Source organism: Gobio gobio (assembly GCF_949357685.1).
Source record: "Gobio gobio genome assembly, chromosome: 1".
Taxonomy (NCBI): Eukaryota; Metazoa; Chordata; class Actinopteri; order Cypriniformes; family Gobionidae; genus Gobio; species Gobio gobio.
The window spans coordinates 34,655,898-34,676,085 of record NC_137097.1 but is presented as its reverse complement, the minus strand read 5'-3'; the positions used below and the strand labels follow the sequence as shown (position 1 = coordinate 34,676,085).

Below are 20,188 nucleotides of genomic sequence, written 5' to 3'. Positions count from 1 at the left end.
TGAGGAACTTCTCCTTGCTCACTCGTCTCAGCGATGTCCCGGCGTCTCTTATCTGGTCCCGTCTCTGATGTGTGACTCATGCCAGAGATTCTTATAACCCGATGAAGTTTACGTTGATAAATATTTAACAGAAGTGCTTCCTGAGGAGCGCAGTACAGGACGTGGTACAAAACTGTGCTGGGTCGTTTCCTGCTGTTTAAAAATGAATCTGCTTGTGTTGTACTGTTAGGAAAGTAGGCTACATGCTCTGTGTGCTCTGCTCAAACTCAGACACACACATAAATAAGACACGACTGACTTGATTTCACATCTTTATTGTGCCATCATGTGTCATCTGTTGCTGCCCATCAGCCCTAAAATAAGGCTCTGGTTCAATGTGTCCCGAACGTTCAGTTTAGGACTGGTGTTTGCGTCCCACAGAGAGCCAGTGAGACTGATGATGATGAAGGTAAAACAAAAGCATTCTCAAACTGTAACAGACTTTAAATACAAAAATAGCATTCGTTCATTCCTTACATCCTCATTCCACTTGTTTCTTTTAATGCCAGAAAAGCTTCACACGAAGCATGTACACAATGAGAAAAAGGACACTTTAAAACCTCAACAAAGAAGAGTTTTCTGATCAGTAAATCAAAACCTGAAAGAACCCCTTTGAAACACGGGGCACTTCAAATCTATTGTGAATGAAACATGACATTGTCAAATAAAAGCAGCATTTCGCTCAAGACACATTTGTTTCTTAGTGATGTCTGCATTAGAAGGCAAGAAAGCAAAATAGCGCACATAAAAGGAAATCGACAATGTGGATGGTTAAAAAAAGTGGCAACCAGCCATGACACATTTCAACGGAAACTGATCTTTTCCAATTCCAAATGCATTTGTTGTTTAAAGGGACGGTTCTCCCAAAACGTTAATTGTGCTGTCATTTACTCAGTCTCATGTTCCAAACCAAAAAAGACTTTCTTCTGTGGAACGCAAAGGAAGCAGAGTGTGTATAAGCTGATGTTTTACCTCCTGGTGCTCTCAGGCTCCAAAAAACACAATAAGACCCCGTTCAGTTCATGTGACTCGTGCACTGCATTTCAAATCTTCAGAAGCAATAGCATGTGTGAGACACAGACTGGAATTTAAAGGGTTAGTCCATCTAAAAATGAAAATTCAGGCCTCATGTTGTTCCAAAGGCTTTCATTCATCTTTGAAACAACTTGAGTGTCTTTGCCGACCTCTTGTGGAAATTCTTTTTATATAATAACATGATATTTCATGACTCTTGCCACTAAATGGCCTTATAGCTCAAATGACCTGTTCTGCTAGGTCCTAAAGTTAGTTAACTTCAGTGTGCATTCAGATCATCACATGTAGATATAAAATATTTCTTTGGTAAAGTTTTAGCATTTTTAGGTTTTTCTTTGTGTACTGAAGCATTCCTTGCATTCCTCATGGGGCCAAATTGAACCGTGAGGGAAGGATTTGTTTCTTTTTTATAACAACCACATAAACTTCTGGAATCCAGTCATTTTTTTGTGTATTCGTGGTCCAAGAGATCGTCAAAGGTCTTAAGGTCTTGGATCACTCCGATGAACACTCAATTTTTTAACATAATTTTAAAAATGAATTTCGGGTCAAAATGACCCGAGGGAAGGATGAGTTGATGAAACCTCCATTAAAAAGTCCATTCGGTCAAAATGTTCAAACATCAAAAATGTCACTACGGCATTGTAAAAGTAATCCATGCGACTCCAGTGGTTTAATCCCCATTTTATGTGATGCGAATGCTTTGTGTGAGTTTTAAATCACAAAGTATTTTTACTTCCCCATAGATCTCCTATGCGCGTTCACAAGAGCACCGTACACCTCATGATACAGTCCCGGAAGCTTTAGGTCTTAGTTTTTTTTTAATTGTACCAAAGTGTGAAATTCCTGGATACCAGAGCTGGAGGAAATTGGTGTGAGTGTGTAAGAGTGCATTTCTCTTGCGAACAAAGTGGTTTTGATTTGGGTTGAATGTACCTTCAATGGAGGAACAGAAATCTTTAGGGTTTCATTAAAGAGGACTATTGTGTAATGTTGCTGTTTGAGCGTGAAATAGCTCTGCAAAGTCCCTCCAGCGGGAGTTATTCCCTATATCAGTGACACTGTTTCTGAACTCCCTGAAACGCCTCCATTGTAGTCTGGAGTTTTCTCCAGGGAACGAACACATCACAATATTCGTAATTTAAATAATTCCTGGCCAAGGCATACGCTAAATAAAGGGGCGAGGCCTGGTTGAGTTATTTAGTAGTGTGTTAAAACTCACGGTTATGGTAAGGGAAAGGACATTTCCAATCACAACACACTGATCCAGCCGACCAATCAGAGCACAATGTGCTTTTCAGAGGGAGGGGCTTCATAGAGACAGGAACTAAACAGAGTGTTACTGACAGACTGGAAAGAGAGGCGCTGCAACATTTGTGTTTCAAAGATGAACAAAGGTCTAATGGGTTTGAAATAACATGACGGTGAGTAAATATTGACACAATTTTCATTTTTGGGTGAACTAACCCCTTTATAATTGGCTAACCGAAGAACTTCCCTCCGTCAAAACTGAAATGAAATCTGACATAGACTGCTGGGTTTCCATCCAACCATTTTAATGCAAATTTCAAAAACCTCAATGGAAACAGCTGGTGTGTGAAAAAAATGTGCTTAAAAGGGAAAGTTTTGCTGGGATCCCATCCAATGACACCACATGCCTTTGTTTCTCGCATCACGTAACTAAACGTAATGCAGTACCTTTGAATATGTACAAGTGCAAATGCAATTTTGCAGATATGTAGGAAGGGGAGATTTTCAGCAAATTACCACTTTGTTTCTCAAGACTTGAAATACTGCACACATGTAATTTTTTTTGTTCATTCACCAATGTGACCATTATTTGTAAGGTGTTCTTTTTGTGTCCCAAAGAAGAAAGTCAGAGATTTACATTAGGGGTACAAAACAGCAGCTAGTGTAACTTAAGTCTCCAGCTCTTGTGTTGTTCTACACCAATTGCAGTTCAAGAAATAAGAGTAAAAAATTATTCATAGTTGAGAACCAAACTGGTGGAAGACCAGAATTAAGTGTGAAATACTGTAACAAGACCAGTGAGTGACAGATAACAGACTGATCTTCAGCAGGGTCAGTTCAGGCAGTCTCAAATAATTATATCCACATCCTCGCACATTGCAATCTGTGTGCGGCGGAGCAAACTTTGCAGTAACGGACGAAGCAAGCCCTCCTTTAGAAAGGACAATCAACATGAAGACAAAGTCACAGTATTACAAAACTCAGATTCTTGTTTCCTGACAGACGGCTTTCGTTAGTGTTCGTTTTGTTGCTGTATACAATGATTCCATGCAACGCTGCATCTGAAAAACATTAAGTGAGCAAACGTATTGATCTGTTGGCGGAAATCCATGAAGATCCTACAAGCTCCGCCTCCTCAGCCGAGATTCAGCCAATCAGAAGGGAGCTCCGTCTTACAGTAAAGTGCACTTCTTCAATCTGCTTCTGAAGTTTAGATAGTAATGCTTCAAAATAAGCATAGCGATACAGCCAGAGGTTTCCAGCAGCTTACCTCCAACAGCTTCAAATACGAATTTTGGCCACTGTTTTAGAGAGGTGAAAATAATGTGCACAGTTTTTCCATTTTCTTTTAACAAAGAATACAAATGTAAAATTGTTGAGATTTGGGTTTTTGTATCATAAACCCACACCGTAAACTATGTGCTAAGACTCCGAACCTTGTAACAACGTATTTAGGTGACATCTGAACATTGATTTATAAAAGCAAGACTCGTACATGTCCACGTCTGGCAGTCTTCTTGTGCAAATTTAAACGTTTTCTCTTGTAGATTCACCCACAACCAGTTTCCACTCTCAATAGGAGGTGCCTCAACTAGTAATGGGATAATCTCAAAGACCACGACTCGTAAACATCACTCTTGCAGACTGTTCTTCAGGGCCTTCGCCCCTCTACTCCATTTATTCGAGCTTGTAAGGCTACCTAATGCGACCGTTCATTTTGACTGGCCCCAGTTCTGATTTGGGGTCAGGAGACAAGGAGCTCCAAGAGGTCTTGGTGCAGAGTCCAATGGAGGGACAGGAGGAGGTCTGCTCAGAGCAAATTTCTCCAGTGACCCAGAAAGCCCCCACAGAGTTGTCCACCCAGGCCTCCAACGGCTTCCCCACCAGGGAAGTCTTCTTCTGCGCCTCCTGCAGGGCGGGCTCGCTGGGCGGCAGCTTCAACACATGGGCGAGCTGCTGGAAGCTTTGCTCCAAGTACACGTTACCTGGTGGACCTGCGTGTACCCAGCCATGGTCTTCTGAAGGGAAGGGAAAAGGCAATGGGAGGAAGGGGAGAGATAAGGGAATGGAAGGGAGGAAAGGGAAGGGAGAGATACGTATATATTCAGATAAAGGTCAGTAGCCTATGAATATTTATTTGCATTCAGAATAAAACAGGAAGCAATAACCTTGATCATACTCAAGACATATAATATTTATGCATTTATTCTAAAATTGTATATATGAACCAACAACAGTCATTGTTACCAAGTAGGTACAAAATATTTGATGCAAGTAAAACACATTAATAATGATTATTGTCTCTCTCACCTGTGCGCAGGGGCTCACGTCCCTTGAAGGCCAGAGGCATGACCAGAAAGCGAGCTTCTGCTACACGCTCCCACAACCGCAGCACACGTACCGTCCACACTCCAGGCCTGAGGGGGCGCTGAAGGGGTGGCTTGTATTGCGTGAACTCTGCCTCAACATCTATGCTGATGTCATAGGAGGCTGCTACTATGTGTGCTGGATCAATCCACACTATAGTGGCTGTCAGGTTGGGCCCACGAGCCCACTTCTGGACTGCCACCGGCTCGTCTAGAGGTCCCATCACACCACCAAAGTTACGGAAGATTCGCTCCTTTGGGTCCCACTCAGTTCCGACCTAGTACAAAACAACATGAACAAAAAATACAGTGAAAAAGAAGAATTACAGAATAAATTAAATAATAATGCAGAATGAGTTCCGAACATTGACTTTGGCATGAAATGGAAATTCACCTTTTCTATTTTCTAAACGCATGTTATTGATCTTATTGTGAATGATTCATCCAATCAATCTGTTTTTTTGACCCTGTAAAGTTCTCATAAATGGATCTTCAGTGAAACAACTTCTCTCTGGTGACATATGCAGAACTTCGCCAATCATTTCGTCCACTTAAACCTGCCCCATTCTTAAAACTGACCGCAAGCTCCCATTCAGATCTGCCAACAATCCTTTTTTCTTTTTCAATAATCCGTTTCACTACCGTGTCACTATACAGAAGAAATGATCTGTCGCTTTGAAGTGTGCCAAATCCAATGCGTATCCCTGTTCCTCTCACCTCAAGGTGTTTGAGGCGCTCAAACTCATGAAGGTTGTGTTCCAGCTGCAGTGTTGCTTGAGGAACAGCCCACACCTCCAGAATCTCACGGGATTTGGTCGCCACATTCTGGACCTCCTGCCTGACTAGGTATCCCTGGAATCGGTCATCATAAAAATACAGGTGCACCGAAACGGGGTAACCAATGGCTTCAAACCTGTGGGTAAAAAACAATTCATTCAATTAATTATCTGATAATTGGGATGGGATTGACGATGGATGGATGGGATTTGGATGGATAGAAGAATGGAATTTGGAGGGAGGGAGGGAGAGAGGGGATTTGGATGGGATAAATGGATTGGACAGATTTGAGGACTGGATTGACTGAAATGGACAAATGCAATTGGATTGGACTGTCACCTGCAGGCCTCAGAACTGCTTTGAGTGGTCTCCTGCCTATTGAGGCCCAGTCTAAAGAAGGAGGAGTACGCCGTGAGGGCCACATCATTGAGGGATGAGACCCCATCAGCCAGCTCGAAAAGGCTCTCCCAGTACGCTTTCAGTGCCACCGTGCCTGGCGGGTACTGCCCATATAGATGATTGTCCAGGATCTCAATAGCCTCTTGATTCACAGTGGACTCAAACTTGCGGGCGAAGAATGTAGGCCGCGTTAGTTGCTGTTGTGGGAGAAAAGTGGGGTTGAATTGGTGCCAAATGTAAGGACAATTCGCTAAGACAGACAATGGGTCTCGTTCACTAATTGAGTGGATGATTCGTATTTCCAAAAAAAAAATCTTCCCAATTCACAACAATGCAGAGAGGGTTCAAAATCGGCGAAGTTACACTTTAAGTGACATACATTTTAGACACAATATTATCTGATTTGGACTATTTCATCAATGAAAAAGGTTGTAAACAAAAGCCGCTTTCAACCGCGGGAACTTTCCTCAGGAACTAGGGACTTTGGGGTGGTACTTGGTGTGTTTCGACCGCAAGAACCAGGGTCTAAATAAAGTTCCCGGTAAAAATTTCCCCCTCAAAACGGCCCTGCTCGCGAGGTAGTATTTTTTCAAAGTTCAGGAACTTTCGGGGGTGGGAGTTTTCAACCTTTATGTTGCGGTGAGTGCAGTAAGAGACGTTTACAATTCGAATCAACAATGGAGTTTAAAAAATACGACTGATTATCCGACGACGAGGTTCAGGCTTTGTTAAAAAGCTTATATGCGGAGGACTAAATCCAGTGGGCTCTGGAAAGTTGCACGCAGTACTATGTCACTAATCTTCGGACTAATCTTCACAATACTTTAGACGGTGATGGAAAACGTAGACAGCAACAGGTCTGGGGGAAAGAAAACAAACAAAAAAACAAAAAAAACAAAGAGTTCCTGGGACAAATTGTTCCGGGTAACTTCGGTGGCCACTGCACATCTATGAGCAAACACCGCGTTTTTTTGTTGATGAATGTATTTGCGTTTTTGTAACGAATCGTGCGAGTCAATGATTCAATGACTCATTTATAAAGAAAGTGGCTGCACCCGAAATCACACTCAAGTAGGTACTTATTTTGAGTATGTAATTACTTTCAGACTGCTAAAAAAGTACAGTATGAATGTGTATAGTATGAATGTAATCAGGACGTACGACATTCGCCATGCTGTCATTATCATGTGACCTACGGCATCAGTTGTGTCGCTTCACTGCCACTCACAAATCCTCTCCCGTGGCCTCATGGGATAGTCAAGTGTCCATCGTATGTATACTTCAGAATCTCGCCGGAAGTAGATGGTCATCCGGGTACCTTTTGCCTACTCTTTTATCAGTACTGTGAACTCAGACATACTACTCGTCACATACTGTGCCTGTACTGTTTGTCGCCTACTATATTGTAGGGAAGTATGCGATTTCAGATGCAGCCAGTCACTTGATTCGTTCCTGAATTAATCAGCCGTTTTGAACGAATCGATTGAATGAATGATTCAGTGAGAAAGACAGTGACTTGTTGCCATATTTATGATAAGATATCGGTGTAAAACTTCATTCGCCCAGAGTATGTTATCAATGAAAACATTTCATGAATCATGAAAACTTTTGTACACCGATTTCACACTCAAGTTTGCATGTACATGCGCTTAGTGAACAAGACCCACTGTGATCCTTTAAATACTGTGATGCCTTTGATATATCTGAAGGGATCACATAACAGTTCACGGACCTGTATTCTGATGAGGTCCGAGGGTTTGAAGTCATTTGGTGAACAGCCACACCAGTCCACTATGTGCTTATACTGGCACTTGCAGCCCAACTTCCGGTTCCAGTTGGTCACACGCAGGTTATTGTCTACCAAAGTATCGCACATGCGGCTGTTTCCCAGCACCGTGTGAAAGAAAGACTGAAAACCAGACAGAGAGGAATCATATAATATACCCTCAGGGACACAGCGCTTAATGTTTATTGCTCACTGCTGTGCCAATTAAATAAAACTAGCTAACATGGAGAATCTCATCATCAGTCTTATGAATGTATGATTCAGATTAAATACACAACAATAACAGTGGCCAGATGTGCAGGGTATGATACAAGCTGCTTGTTTAACCCTTAAATACAGGACTGTTTCACCACTCATTATATATATTTAGGTCTTTAGCGACTCGGATTTATATCTAACACAAATGGACCTCTACCTGTTGTGATAACATAAAACTCTCCTGATATTAGAGTAACAATGACAGAATAATCAAATAAAGCATATTTTGTTATCTTTTGTAGCTTGGAAGGGTTCAGTTTGAGCAGATTTTTATACCATCATCACTGTCCTCGTCAGAGCTCATTTCAGTACATTCAGCATCTGCCTCATATTCACTATCTCAAACATATTCTCTAAACTCTAAACTATCATTTTTAAAGTCTGTAGTACTGTTTTTGGTACTGTACCTTAAAGTAAATTACTTACTTTCTGATACTAATTAAAAAAAAATGTACATTAAATTTTAATAGTCTAAAATGGTCTTCATTTTCTTTATGCATAAGTATATCTTGGGTTTTTTAGTACAGTGTCGGCACAACCAGAAGATGTAAACATGTCCAAAGGCAGTACCTCAGCAGGCAGAAGAGCGTAGGTGTAAAACAACTTGAGACCCGTCACCAGCTCGTCCTTCGAGTTCACCACATACTCCACAAACTTCCGCGTGAGGGAGAACCAGTCCGAGCCTCCTGACACCTCCAGCCCCTCAGGGATGCTACGCTCGCCCAGACGCCACATGTGGTTGTCACATTCGTGGAACAGGCGGTCCAAACCCTGCTTCTTAATGAACCTGCGTGACAGGAGAGAGCAGGATGATGACTGATGCCATGATAAACACCATCACTGCTAGTTAGGTTGCGTTATTTATGTGAGTGAGGCATGTCAAAAGTGTCAAGGCAGTATAAATATCCTGAAATCATAATGAATGACAGCAGGAGTCTCATTAAAAGGCTGACATTCGTGAGTAAAAGAAAAAAAGACTTTTATTAGCATTTCTCAAGATATTTGACTGCTTTTTTATTATGACCTCCAAATCCAAGTCAATGTCATAAATCAACACACAAACAGGAAATTAATGTCACAGATGACCCTTGTACACCAGTGGGTAAATGATCAGTATTTTAAAGATTATTTACTTGGTTTAGTTTGGGGTTGGTAAGATTGTTTTTGAAAAAAAGTCTCTTCTGCTAACCAAGGTTACATTTATTTGATCAAAAATACAGTAAAAACAGTAATATTGTGAAATATTACAGTTTAAAATAACTTTTCTATTCTAGTTATTCATGTGATTAAAGCTGGATTTTTTTATGCGAAACCAAAATTTCTGGATGCACTTGGCTGAAGTATAAACATTTAAACTATGGCTGTGATCATTTGTTTTTAAGACGGATTTATTCAAACACAGCAATGAAGACACCACTAACAGGTAAAGTAAAAATACAATGAATATGTAATACAGTGCATACATTTAACAAAATGCTGCTCTAGAGTTCATTTTTCTAGCTGACTATCGGGTTTATGGTCATTGAATGGCTTTTCTGATGTAAATGTGACATGTGACGATTGAGCGATTACATGAGACAGGATTAATTTTGGTAGGTTGTAAATGTACACTATATTTCCAAAAGTATTGGGACGCCCCTCCAAATAATTGAATTCAGGTGTTCCAATCACTTTCATGGCCACAGGTGTATAAAATCAAGCACTAGGCATGCAGACATTTGTGAAACATTTGTTAAAGAATGGGTCGCTCTCAGGAGCTCAGTGAATTCAAGATAGGTGATAGGCTGACACCTGTGCATTAAGTCCATTCGTGAAATTTCCTCACTACTAAATATTCCACGGTCAACTGTTAGTGGTATTATAACAAAGTGGAAGCAATTGGGAACAACAGCAACTCAGCCTAGAAGTGGTAGGCCCCGTAAAAATCACAGAGCGGGTCAGCACATGCTGCAACTTTCTGCAGAGTCAATGGCTACAGACCTCCAAACTTTGTGTGGCCGTCAGATTATCTCAAGAACAGTGCATGGAGAGCTTCATGGAACGGGTTTCCATGGCCGAACAGCTCATCCAAGCCTTAAATCAAGTGCAACGCAAAGCGTGGGATGCAGTGGTGTAAAGCACACCGCCACTGGACTCTAGAGCGGTGGAGACGTGTTCTCTGGAGTGACCAATCACACTTCTCTGTCTGGCAATCTGATGGACGAGTCTGGGTTTGGCGGTTGCCAGGAGAATGGTTGCCTGACTGCATTGTGCCAAGTGTAAAGTTTAGAGTTGTTTTTCAGGGGTTGGGCTTCGCCCCTTAGTTCCAGTGAAAGGAACTCCTAACGCTTCAGCATACCAAGACATTTTGGACAATTTCATGCTCCCAACTTTGTGGGAACAGTTTAAGGATGGCCTCTTCCCGTTTCAACATGACTGTGCACCAGTGCACAAAGCAAGGTCCATAAAGACATGGATGAGCGAGTTTGGTGTGGAGAAACTTGACTCGAGTTGACTTGAGTCCTGACCTCAACCTGATAGAACAGCTTTGGGATGAATTAGAGTGGAGACTGAGAGCCAGGCCTTCTCGTCCAACATCAGTGCCTGACCTCACAAATGCGCTTCTAGAAGAATGGTCAAAAATTCCCATAAACACACTCCTAAAACCTTGTGGAAAGCCTTCCCAGAAGAGTTGAAGCTGTTATAGCTGCAAAGGGTGGGCCAACTCCATATTAAACCCTACGGACTAAGAATGGGGTGTCATTAAAGTTCAGGTGCATGTAAAGGCAGGCGTCCCAAAACTATTGGAAATATAGTGTATCTTTCAACACACCTTCTGCTGTTCATTCATGTTTATTTCACGCTGTAACTAGTAGTAAAGAGGAGATGAACGGTTCATTGTTTCATACTAAAAGTATCAAAGCACAAAGCTTATGGCAGGCTTTGTTTCAGGCTTTTAAAATTGAGAAATCGATATTGTCAACCTATCCCAAGACTCCACACAGCTGATATGTTTAACTGTTGTAGCTTATCCATATTTTGTGCACAAAATAGAAGCTGAACAGTTAAAATGCACCATGCGCTGATTAAATGTCAATGATTTCAGACCTTCAAAACGAAACAAACAATTTCAGCATCATTACTCCAGTCTTTAAGGTCACATGAACCTTCGGAGATCATTCTAATATGCAGATTTGATGCTCAAGAAAGATTTCTTATTAATATCAATGTTAAAAACAGTTGTGCTGCTTCATATTTTTGTGGAAACTGATTTTTTTGTCAAGGTTCTGATTTAAAATTCAACAGCAAAGTCGGTGCAAGAGTTGGCAAGTCAGATTCTTTCTATGAATTATGTCAAACTGTTCATGTCAATGAATGAAGTCACATAATCCCCACCCACAAACAGTAAGAAAGAAGTAGATCATCTGTGGTGCATTTCAGAGCCTCACTAGATGTGGACAGTATATCAGAACTACTAACCCTACCTGGAGTAACCTCAGAGTGGAATCTAAAATGAGTTTACCTTGCGTTCTCTCTGCCGTGAGACTTCAGGAAGTTCTTGTCACGGTTCTGGGAGAGAAAAGCCACAAGCTCATCGTTGGTCCTGTGTTCGAGTGATAGTAAGAGAGGAGAAGAGAGATAAAAACGAGGGATTATGTCAGAAACCCAGCACTGACTGCAGGGTGGCGTGGGTGAAATCTTCATCTGGAAGGAATTAGCTGTTGCTGACAGGATTTGGTCGGTTTCAACGTCTACATGGGCATCAAGCCACAAACACTGATTTAGCTTATTTAGCTTACTTTAGAAAAAAGCATCAACAGCTGGAGGGATTGTGAAATTTGTAAGGCTCTGATGCGAGAAATCCTCCCGAAACAGATTGCAGAGAAAGACACAAATTTGCCAGCATCATCGCGCTTGCACACAATGAGAGCAGCTCTCTTAAATCAGTATCAAACTATCTCAGATTTTTTCACTGAGCTCATTGCAGTGCATTTTGGGATTGCCTTCGCCAGAGTAAGATAGCACTGAAGGCATCGTTCTCTTTATCGCTTGGAATTAGAGGTCTGGTTTTGGTTTAGGATTGGTTCTTCTAAACCTGTTGAAGTATATAGATATACTTATAGTCAGATATACTTCCTAATCCACGTATCCATTTATTACCATTCCCTAGCCGGCGATCATTCAGCAGCGTGATATGAAAACCTGATATGTAAAAAAATATGTTTTACAGTCTTCCTCCCCAGCTCCACCTGTATAGATCTGCTAGGGGTCTTCTCTAATTTTCTTGCAGGAGCATGTTTCCTTATTACGCATGTTATTTTAACTAAGCTGAACAAATCCTCATATTTGATCAGCAGCAGCATAGATCCCATTTGCCGACATCAAGAATATGTATATTCCACGCCCAATAAATGCTGGTTACAATAATCCCATTCCTGGAGATCTACCTATCTGCAGAGTTCAGATATACCCCTGATCCAACACACCTGTCTCTAATCATCAAGTGCTCCTGAAGATCTTAATTAGCTGGTTCAGTTGTGCTTGATCTGGGTTGGAGCTGAACTTTGCAGGAAGGTAAATCTCCAGGAACAGGATTGGCCACCCCTGACCTAAAGCAATGCTGACCTGGTGGGGAAGTCGGTGGCACTGAGGTTGATGAAGAAGTCCCACTTCCAGTCCAACATGGACAGCAGATCATGCATGCTGCGCAGGTAGGCCTTCAGAAGACTGGCCCCGCCCCAGATGGTGACCATGCGCCAGGGCGTGGCTCTCATGTTGGGGTAGATCTCCGCCATCTGCTGCACTTCCCGATGCATGTAGTTTGAGCGCTTTAAGGGAAAATATATAACGGGCTTAAAGATGAGTATATGATTTTGGGTGAACAATTTCTTTAATATTTCAAGCATGTTACTGCAGTAGAGCTGATCTTCTCTTGCTGGGAGAGGGAAGATTTCTTGTCAGGAATTTAGCTTAGCCTCTTAAAAGTAAAGTTCTTAGGAGCTAAAACCTGAAATACCTTCAAATGAAACACTAGACAGGCAGAGACAGAGCAGATGTTATGCCAAATCGTATCAAGGTGTGAGAAAAGCATTCCTCCAGCAAAAGACCTAGTTCACCACAAGTTCTGACAAACCTCAGCTCTACACACACATCTTTGTTCTCCAGCATGTGAGCTGACGGCCACAGAGTATCTTTAACACTCAAGTTTCAATCAAGAATCCAACCCACAGGGCTGTCTTTAAGGGCACTAAAGCTTTTGGCGTGGAACAGAGACAGCCATTTGATGTCTGATTTCGTTCTTTTAGGGTCAAAGTGACTTTCTGAACTCCGCCAGAACAGCTTGAAAAGGCAGTTTGGACTACAGATTGTTTGAACGTGGCGTGGTTTGCAGTTAGTTTGAAACTAGCAATGCATTCAAATAAAAAATGTATACAGCAACCAAAAAATGTGGACAGGCGGTGCCAAAAGGTGAAACCAATGCTAATTTTAAAATAGCTTTTGTGATAGCCTTTAAAATTATACTGTTGTTACTTTTTTATTATAAATGATAACGCAACTTCTCTTTAATTGGCGTTACTTCACAATAACATACAGGCTCCAACCATTTTAAATTGTTAAAATATTGTTTACATGTTTACAAAACTCAACAAATACAACACATCTACTACATTGTACTTATTGGTTCAACACACCAACAAACAGCGCAAGCAAGTCCCACTCCTATGAGTCAGCTTTTCATTGACTCTTTTAAAAGAGACTCACAAACCAGTCTTGAACTCACAAGTATCGATTTGAAATGATGCAATAAATTACAGGATGCGTTCACATTACACTGTAAAACCTAACACTCAAAATAATGAATTGGTTTGAGTAGAGCCAACTCAAACAAATTAGCTTTTATGAGTATTTGGAACTTTTTTTCTTTTGAGTTCACAGCAAAGACACACTTTAATTAAATCTGAATTGTTTCATTGTTTTGAGTCTTATGAACTTGTTTCTTTTAATTTAGACAAATTTAAATTTAACTGAGATTTCTATTTCCCAGCATGCTTTGCCATGACACTCCAAAGGAACAGTAAATGCTAAAATTAAGTGTATGTAATATTTTTTGGTACAACATTAATGTTAAGTGGGAGATTTAGTAGGGTTGTGTTATGCTAATTTAGAAGAGTTTCTCTAATGATGGTTTTTTTGGAGGGATACCATCATGTTGACGAGTGGATCATGAACGAGTTTGAGAACAGATATGTTAAATGTTTTTATTTTGCTGTGTCCATTCAACAAGTGCTATGCTAAGCTGATGCTATCAAAGCACTGTGCTACCAATGAGCAAGGTAGCATTTATTGAATTAGCTAGTTAAAGTTAGCCTAGTTTCTACTACTAAAAATATTTAAGTTGAGATCACAATTTTAAGTTAGATGTTTAAATTAGCTTATTCAAATATTTCAAGTTAAGAGAAATTAAAATGTATGAGTACCAAATAAAAATGTAACTGATTACCTCAAATTGTTTGAGTATTGCCAACATATTTGGGTTTACGGTGTAGCAAAACTTTGGCTAAATTTAAAAGTCAACCAATGTACGAAGCACAGCAGTCCCTTTCAAACCAAGCAGTTTTCTAATTGTCAACGTGGCAAAACCGAGTGAACAACTTTAAATCGTTGTGAAATTTGTGTGGGAAAATATCTTTCGCCCTGACGTGAAATTCCCAATTGTGTGGATTTCTATGCAAATTTGCTGAATGACGGTAGATGGCCCGTCATACCCGACTCAGAACGAGACCCTTTTTCTTGTTGTTGTATTTATGGTTCATGAGGCTGTTTTCAGATGCACATAAATTCTGAGCAAATTTTTGTTTTAAATGTCGTTTCAATTGGGTGAAAAAATCCGGTTGGGTTCTAAGTAACTTACCTTGTCCACATGGATGTAATAAAAGTGGTCTTTGTGATAGATGGCTTTGAGGAGACGTTTCAACTGTCGGACTGCTCGTCCATGAACCACCAGCACAAAAACCACCCTGACCGGGTTCTCCACCTTGGAGAGGTCAGTGTCAGAAAAATCTGCATGCTGGACGGCACTGGAGATCACTAAAGATGGACAGGGAGAAAACAAACTAACTATACATGCCAATTAACATTGGACCGGGTGTGGATATGACAGATGAAAGAGTGCAGTTACCATGCTGTGGGCAAAACTGAGGCAGAGACTGAGGAATGAGCTGCCCTGATTGGTGCTGGCAGACGATGTTGGCGATCTCCTGTCTGCACTGCCGTGAACCCGCACGGTGGAGGGCAGACAGGGCGTCCTTGCCCGAGATCTCGCATTTGGGCACAAAGTCACTGTTCGGGACTTGAGGAGCACCCTCAACGCTGCCTGGCTCTCCTGGTGCCACTAGATGGATTTTGGCCATTTCCCCTGCCCGAGTCTCGCTGAAGTTACGGCTGCTCGAGGGATCGTAATGCCCAACTTTTTCAACCCCCACTCCATCTTCTGGCCCGCCAAGGTTCTTGTCCTTCAATGAGGGCTTGCTTCTCCGTCTAGACACCTTCCTGATGATGGTGGTCACGGCGGCCTGATCCTGACGCTGCCTCCACTGGACGTGGTTCGCCCCAGACAGGGCGTTTTGCCTGTCAAAGGCCACAGGGTCCATCTTCTGCTCCTGCCCATTGTGGTCGGGCAACTTCGACCGTCTGTGCTTCCGCTGAGAAAAAAACAAATCAGTAAATAAATAAGAGATGTGATACCGAATGCCTCCACATCAGCACAAAAGAGAAAACCCGATCAAAACTTTATTCCCAAAAGGAGTAAATGGATGATTCACTTTCCAACAACAAACTTGCTGACGTTTCAGGGAGCCCAGAGGCACAGCATGTTTGCTTTGTTTCCCGTTTGTTGTTCCCTGTCTCTAGTCGGGGCTATTTTTAGCCTTGTTTAGTGGCGGGAAGCAGAGATTCATAATGAGGATACTGACTCACAGGAGGTGGTTTGGGTAAGAGCTCGGCCGGCGCAGAAACACACTCAGTGGCATTATCTTACAGCATCTACAGGGGTGCAAGGCTGAATCTCACCAAATTACATGTTTATAATTAAAAAAGAAATTGTAACACTTTACAATAAGGTTTTATTTGTGAACATTACTTAGCTACAGTAGTTAACATTAAAGGGTTAGTTCACCCAAAAATGAAAATTGTCATTAATTAACTATCCATCAAAATAACATACATTTACCCCCCACCCCAAGATAATACACAATACAAAAAAATACAACAAAACATCCCCTAATAACTACTACAAAACCACCCTATAATGATTATTAAATCTAAAATAAAAAATCAGAACTCCCCAAATTATATTACCATTACAAAGACCATTAAAAATATTCAATGATCATAAGCTTGACTCATCTTTAGCTATATATTCAAGTGTCGCTTAAATTGTGCAAACGTAGACACTGTCTAATGTGGATTGGTTAATTATTCCAGTTATTAACAGCTCTCACTGAAAAAGTTGATCGTCCAAAATGGGTAACTCTGAAATACGCTTCACAATCATAACCCTTCTTTTTCCAGTGATATTCCTCTGACCTTTTCCTCTTTAATCTGTAATCTCTGCTACCTCTCATTCTACAGTCTTTCTACAAATGTCCCACTTGCTCACACTCTCTCTGCCCCCTACTGCTGATTGGCTACAAAAGTGTTGTGGTGCTTGGCCTGATCCACTATGTTTCTTTTTTACACAGAAAGGATGTCCAAACATTTATTGTTTTTTTTTCCAGCACACACACAGAACCGACATATATTCACAAAATTGTTATTTATGTCGGCTTTACGGCTTATATCGGCCATCAAAAAATATTATATCGGTCAACCACTAGCTTCCAATGTTGCAAAAAGAAGAATGTGTGCAAACAAACTAGTCCTTTGTTAAGAAAAAAAAAGCTAACCACAACGGCGCATGGCATGCCAATGTGGTGCTGGAAGTATGTAACGGGAGAGAGAGAAATAACAAGCATTTCCCACCACTTCCTGCAATGTGGGATCATTACACAGCAAGTCTGGGTCTATGCCACACATCTGCTGCCCACACAATGGATTGTGGGACAGCAGCCCTAGACCAATGTCAAACGATACAGCACCAGTGGACCTCATTATCAGGAACGGTTTGGACTTTCAAGCTCAGGCATTTCGAAGTGAACCAACAGCTTTTTTTCAAAACATGAGTTACCAAAGCTGAAAGCTGTTTCACAAGGACAGCAGCATTGTGTGTGTTCTTCATGAAGGTGATCCCAGAATACACTGCAGTCAGTGATACAAATCCTTAAAAACAGCAGATGGATGTGGATGGATTGAAACAAATCCTTAAAAACAGCTCATGAAAGTGGATGGATTGAAACAAATCCTTAAAAACAGCATATGGAAGTGGATGGATTGAAACAAATCCTTAAAAACAGCAGATGGATGTGGATGGATTGAAACAAATCCTTAAAAACCACATATGGAAGTGGATGGATTGAAATAATCCTTAAAAACAGCAGATGGATGTGGATGGATTGAAACAAATCCTTAAAAACAACATATGGAAGTGGATGGTTTGAAACAAATCCTTAAAAACAGCACAGGGATGTGGATGGATTGAAACAAATCCTTTAAAACAGTATATGGATGGATGGGTGGGTGGATGGATTAAAACAAATCCTTAAAAACAGCATATGGATGTGGATGGATTGAAACAAATCCTTTAAAACAGTATATGGATGGATGGGTGGGTGGATGGATTAAAACAACTCCTTAAAAACAGCTCATGGATGTGGATGGATTGAAACAAATTCTTAAAAACAGCAGATGGAAGTGAATAGATTGAAACAAATCCTTAAAAAAAGCAGATGGAAGTGGATGAAACAAATCCTTAAAAACAGCTCATGGAAGTGGATGGATTGAAACAAATCCTTAAAAACAACATATGGAAGTGGATGGATTGAAACAAATTCTTAAAAACAGCAGATGGAAGTGAATGGATTGAAACGAATCCTTAAAAACAGCAGATGGATGTGGATGGATTGAAACAAATCCTTAAAAACAACATATGGAAGTGGATGGTTTGAAACAAATCCTTAAAAACAGCACAGGGATGTGGATGGATTGAAACAAATCCTTTAAAACAGTATATGGATGGATGGGTGGGTGGATGGATTAAAACAAATCCTTAAAAACAGCTCATGGAAGTGGATGGATTGAAACAAATCCTTAAAAACAGCACAGGGATGTGGATGGATTGAAACAAATTCTTAAACAGCAGATGGAAGTGGATGGATTGAAACAAATCCTTAAAAAAAGCAGATGGAAGTGGATGAAACAAATCCTTAAAAACAGCTCATGGAAGTGGATGGATTGAAACAAATCCTTAAAAACAACATATGGAAGTGGATGGATTGAAACAAATTCTTAAAAACAGCAGATGGAAGTGAATGGATTGAAACAAATCCTTAAAAAAAGCAGATGGAAGTGGATGAAACAAATCCTTAAAAACAGCTCATGGAAGTGGATGGATTGAAACAAATCCTTAAAAAAAGCAGATGGAAGTGGATGAAACAAATCCTTAAAAACAGCTCATGGAAGTGGATGGATTGAAACAAATCCTTAAAAACAACATATGGAAGTGGATGGATTGAAACAAATTCTTAAAAACAGCAGATGGAAGTGAATGGATTGAAACGAATCCTTAAAAACAGCAGATGGATGTGGATGGATTGAAACAAATCCTTAAAAACAACATATGGAAGTGGATGGTTTGAAACAAATCCTTAAAAACAGCACAGGGATGTGGATGGATTGAAACAAATCCTTTAAAACAGTATATGGATGGATGGGTGGGTGGATGGATTAAAACAAATCCTTAAAAACAGCTCATGGAAGTGGATGGATTGAAACAAATCCTTAAAAACAGCACAGGGATGTGGATGGATTGAAACAAATTCTTAAACAGCAGATGGAAGTGGATGGATTGAAACAAATCCTTAAAAAAAGCAGATGGAAGTGGATGAAACAAATCCTTAAAAACAGCTCATGGAAGTGGATGGATTGAAACAAATCCTTAAAAAAAAGCAGATGGAAGTGGATGAAACAACTCCTTAAAAACAACATATGGAAGTGGATGGATTGAAACAAATTCTTAAAAACAGCAGATGGAAGTGAATGGATTGAAACGAATCCTTAAAAACAGCAGATGGATTGAAACGAATCCTTAAAAACAGCACAGGGATGTGGATGGATTGAAACAAATTCTTAAACAGCAGATGGAAGTGGATGGATTGAAACAAATCCTTAAAAACAGCAGATGGATTGAAACGAATCCTTAAAAACAGCAGATGGATGTGGATGGATTGAAACAAATCCTTAAAAACCACATATGGAAGTGGATGGATTGAAATAATCCTTAAAAACAGCAGATGGATGTGGATGGATTGAAACAAATCCTTAAAAAAAGCAGATGGAAGTGGATGAAACAACTCCTTAAAAACAACATATGGAAGTGGATGGATTGAAACAAATTCTTAAAAACAGCAGATGGAAGTGAATGGATTGAAACAAATCCTTAAAAAAAAGCAAATGGAAGTGGATGAAACAAATCCTTAAAAACAGCTCATGGAAGTGGATGGATTGAAACAAATCCTTAAAAACAACATATGGAAGTGGATGGATTGAAACAAATCCTTAAAAACAGCAGATGGATTGAAACAAATCCTTAAAAACAGCAGATGGATGTGGATGGATTGAAACAAATCCTTAAAAACCACATATGGAAGTGGATGGATTGAAACAAATCCTTAAAAAAAGCAGATGGAAGTGGATGGATTGAAACAAATCCTTAAAAAAAGCAGATGGAAGTGGATGAAACAAATCCTTAAAAACAGCTCATGGAAGTGGATGGATTGAAACAAATCCTTAAAAACAACATATGGAAGTGGATGGATTGAAACAAATTCTTAAAAACAGCAGATGGAAGTGAATGGATTGAAACAAATCCTTAAAAAAAGCAGATGGAAGTGGATGAAACAAATCCTTAAAAACAGCTCATGGAAGTGGATGGATTGAAACAAATCCTTAAAAACAACATATGGAAGTGGATGGATTGAAACAAATTCTTAAAAACAGCAGATGGAAGTGAATGGATTGAAACAAATCCTTAAAAAAAGCAGATGGAAGTGGATGAAACAAATCCTTAAAAACAGCTCATGGAAGTGGATGGATTGAAACAAATCCTTAAAAAAAGCAGATGGAAGTGGATGAAACAACTCCT

The 20,188-nt window shown here is 40.3% G+C and overlaps 1 protein-coding gene across 2 annotated transcripts in view; it reads right to left on the bottom strand.

Annotated features, from left to right (window-relative positions):
- Positions 1–300: 300 nt before the first annotated feature.
- The window catches only part of xylt2 (xylosyltransferase II), a 32,908-nt gene continuing 13,020 nt past the window's right edge, over positions 301–20,188 (bottom strand). The window contains exons 2-11 of one of the 2 annotated variants that reach the window (XM_079832954.1): positions 15,071–15,593; positions 14,804–14,979; positions 12,517–12,719; positions 11,414–11,494; positions 8,482–8,698; positions 7,600–7,776; positions 5,808–6,064; positions 5,409–5,604; positions 4,636–4,969; positions 301–4,340 (exon numbers count right to left, since the gene is read on the bottom strand). In XM_079832954.1, coding sequence (XP_079689080.1) covers positions 4,021–4,340; positions 4,636–4,969; positions 5,409–5,604; positions 5,808–6,064; positions 7,600–7,776; positions 8,482–8,698; positions 11,414–11,494; positions 12,517–12,719; positions 14,804–14,979; positions 15,071–15,593 — 2,484 coding nt within the window. In that variant the 3' untranslated portion in view covers positions 301–4,020. Of the gene's footprint in view, positions 4,344–4,635; positions 4,970–5,408; positions 5,605–5,807; positions 6,065–7,599; positions 7,777–8,481; positions 8,699–11,413; positions 11,495–12,516; positions 12,720–14,803; positions 14,980–15,070; positions 15,594–20,188 lie in introns of both variants that reach the window. The other variant, XM_079832953.1, reaches the window with a different exon arrangement.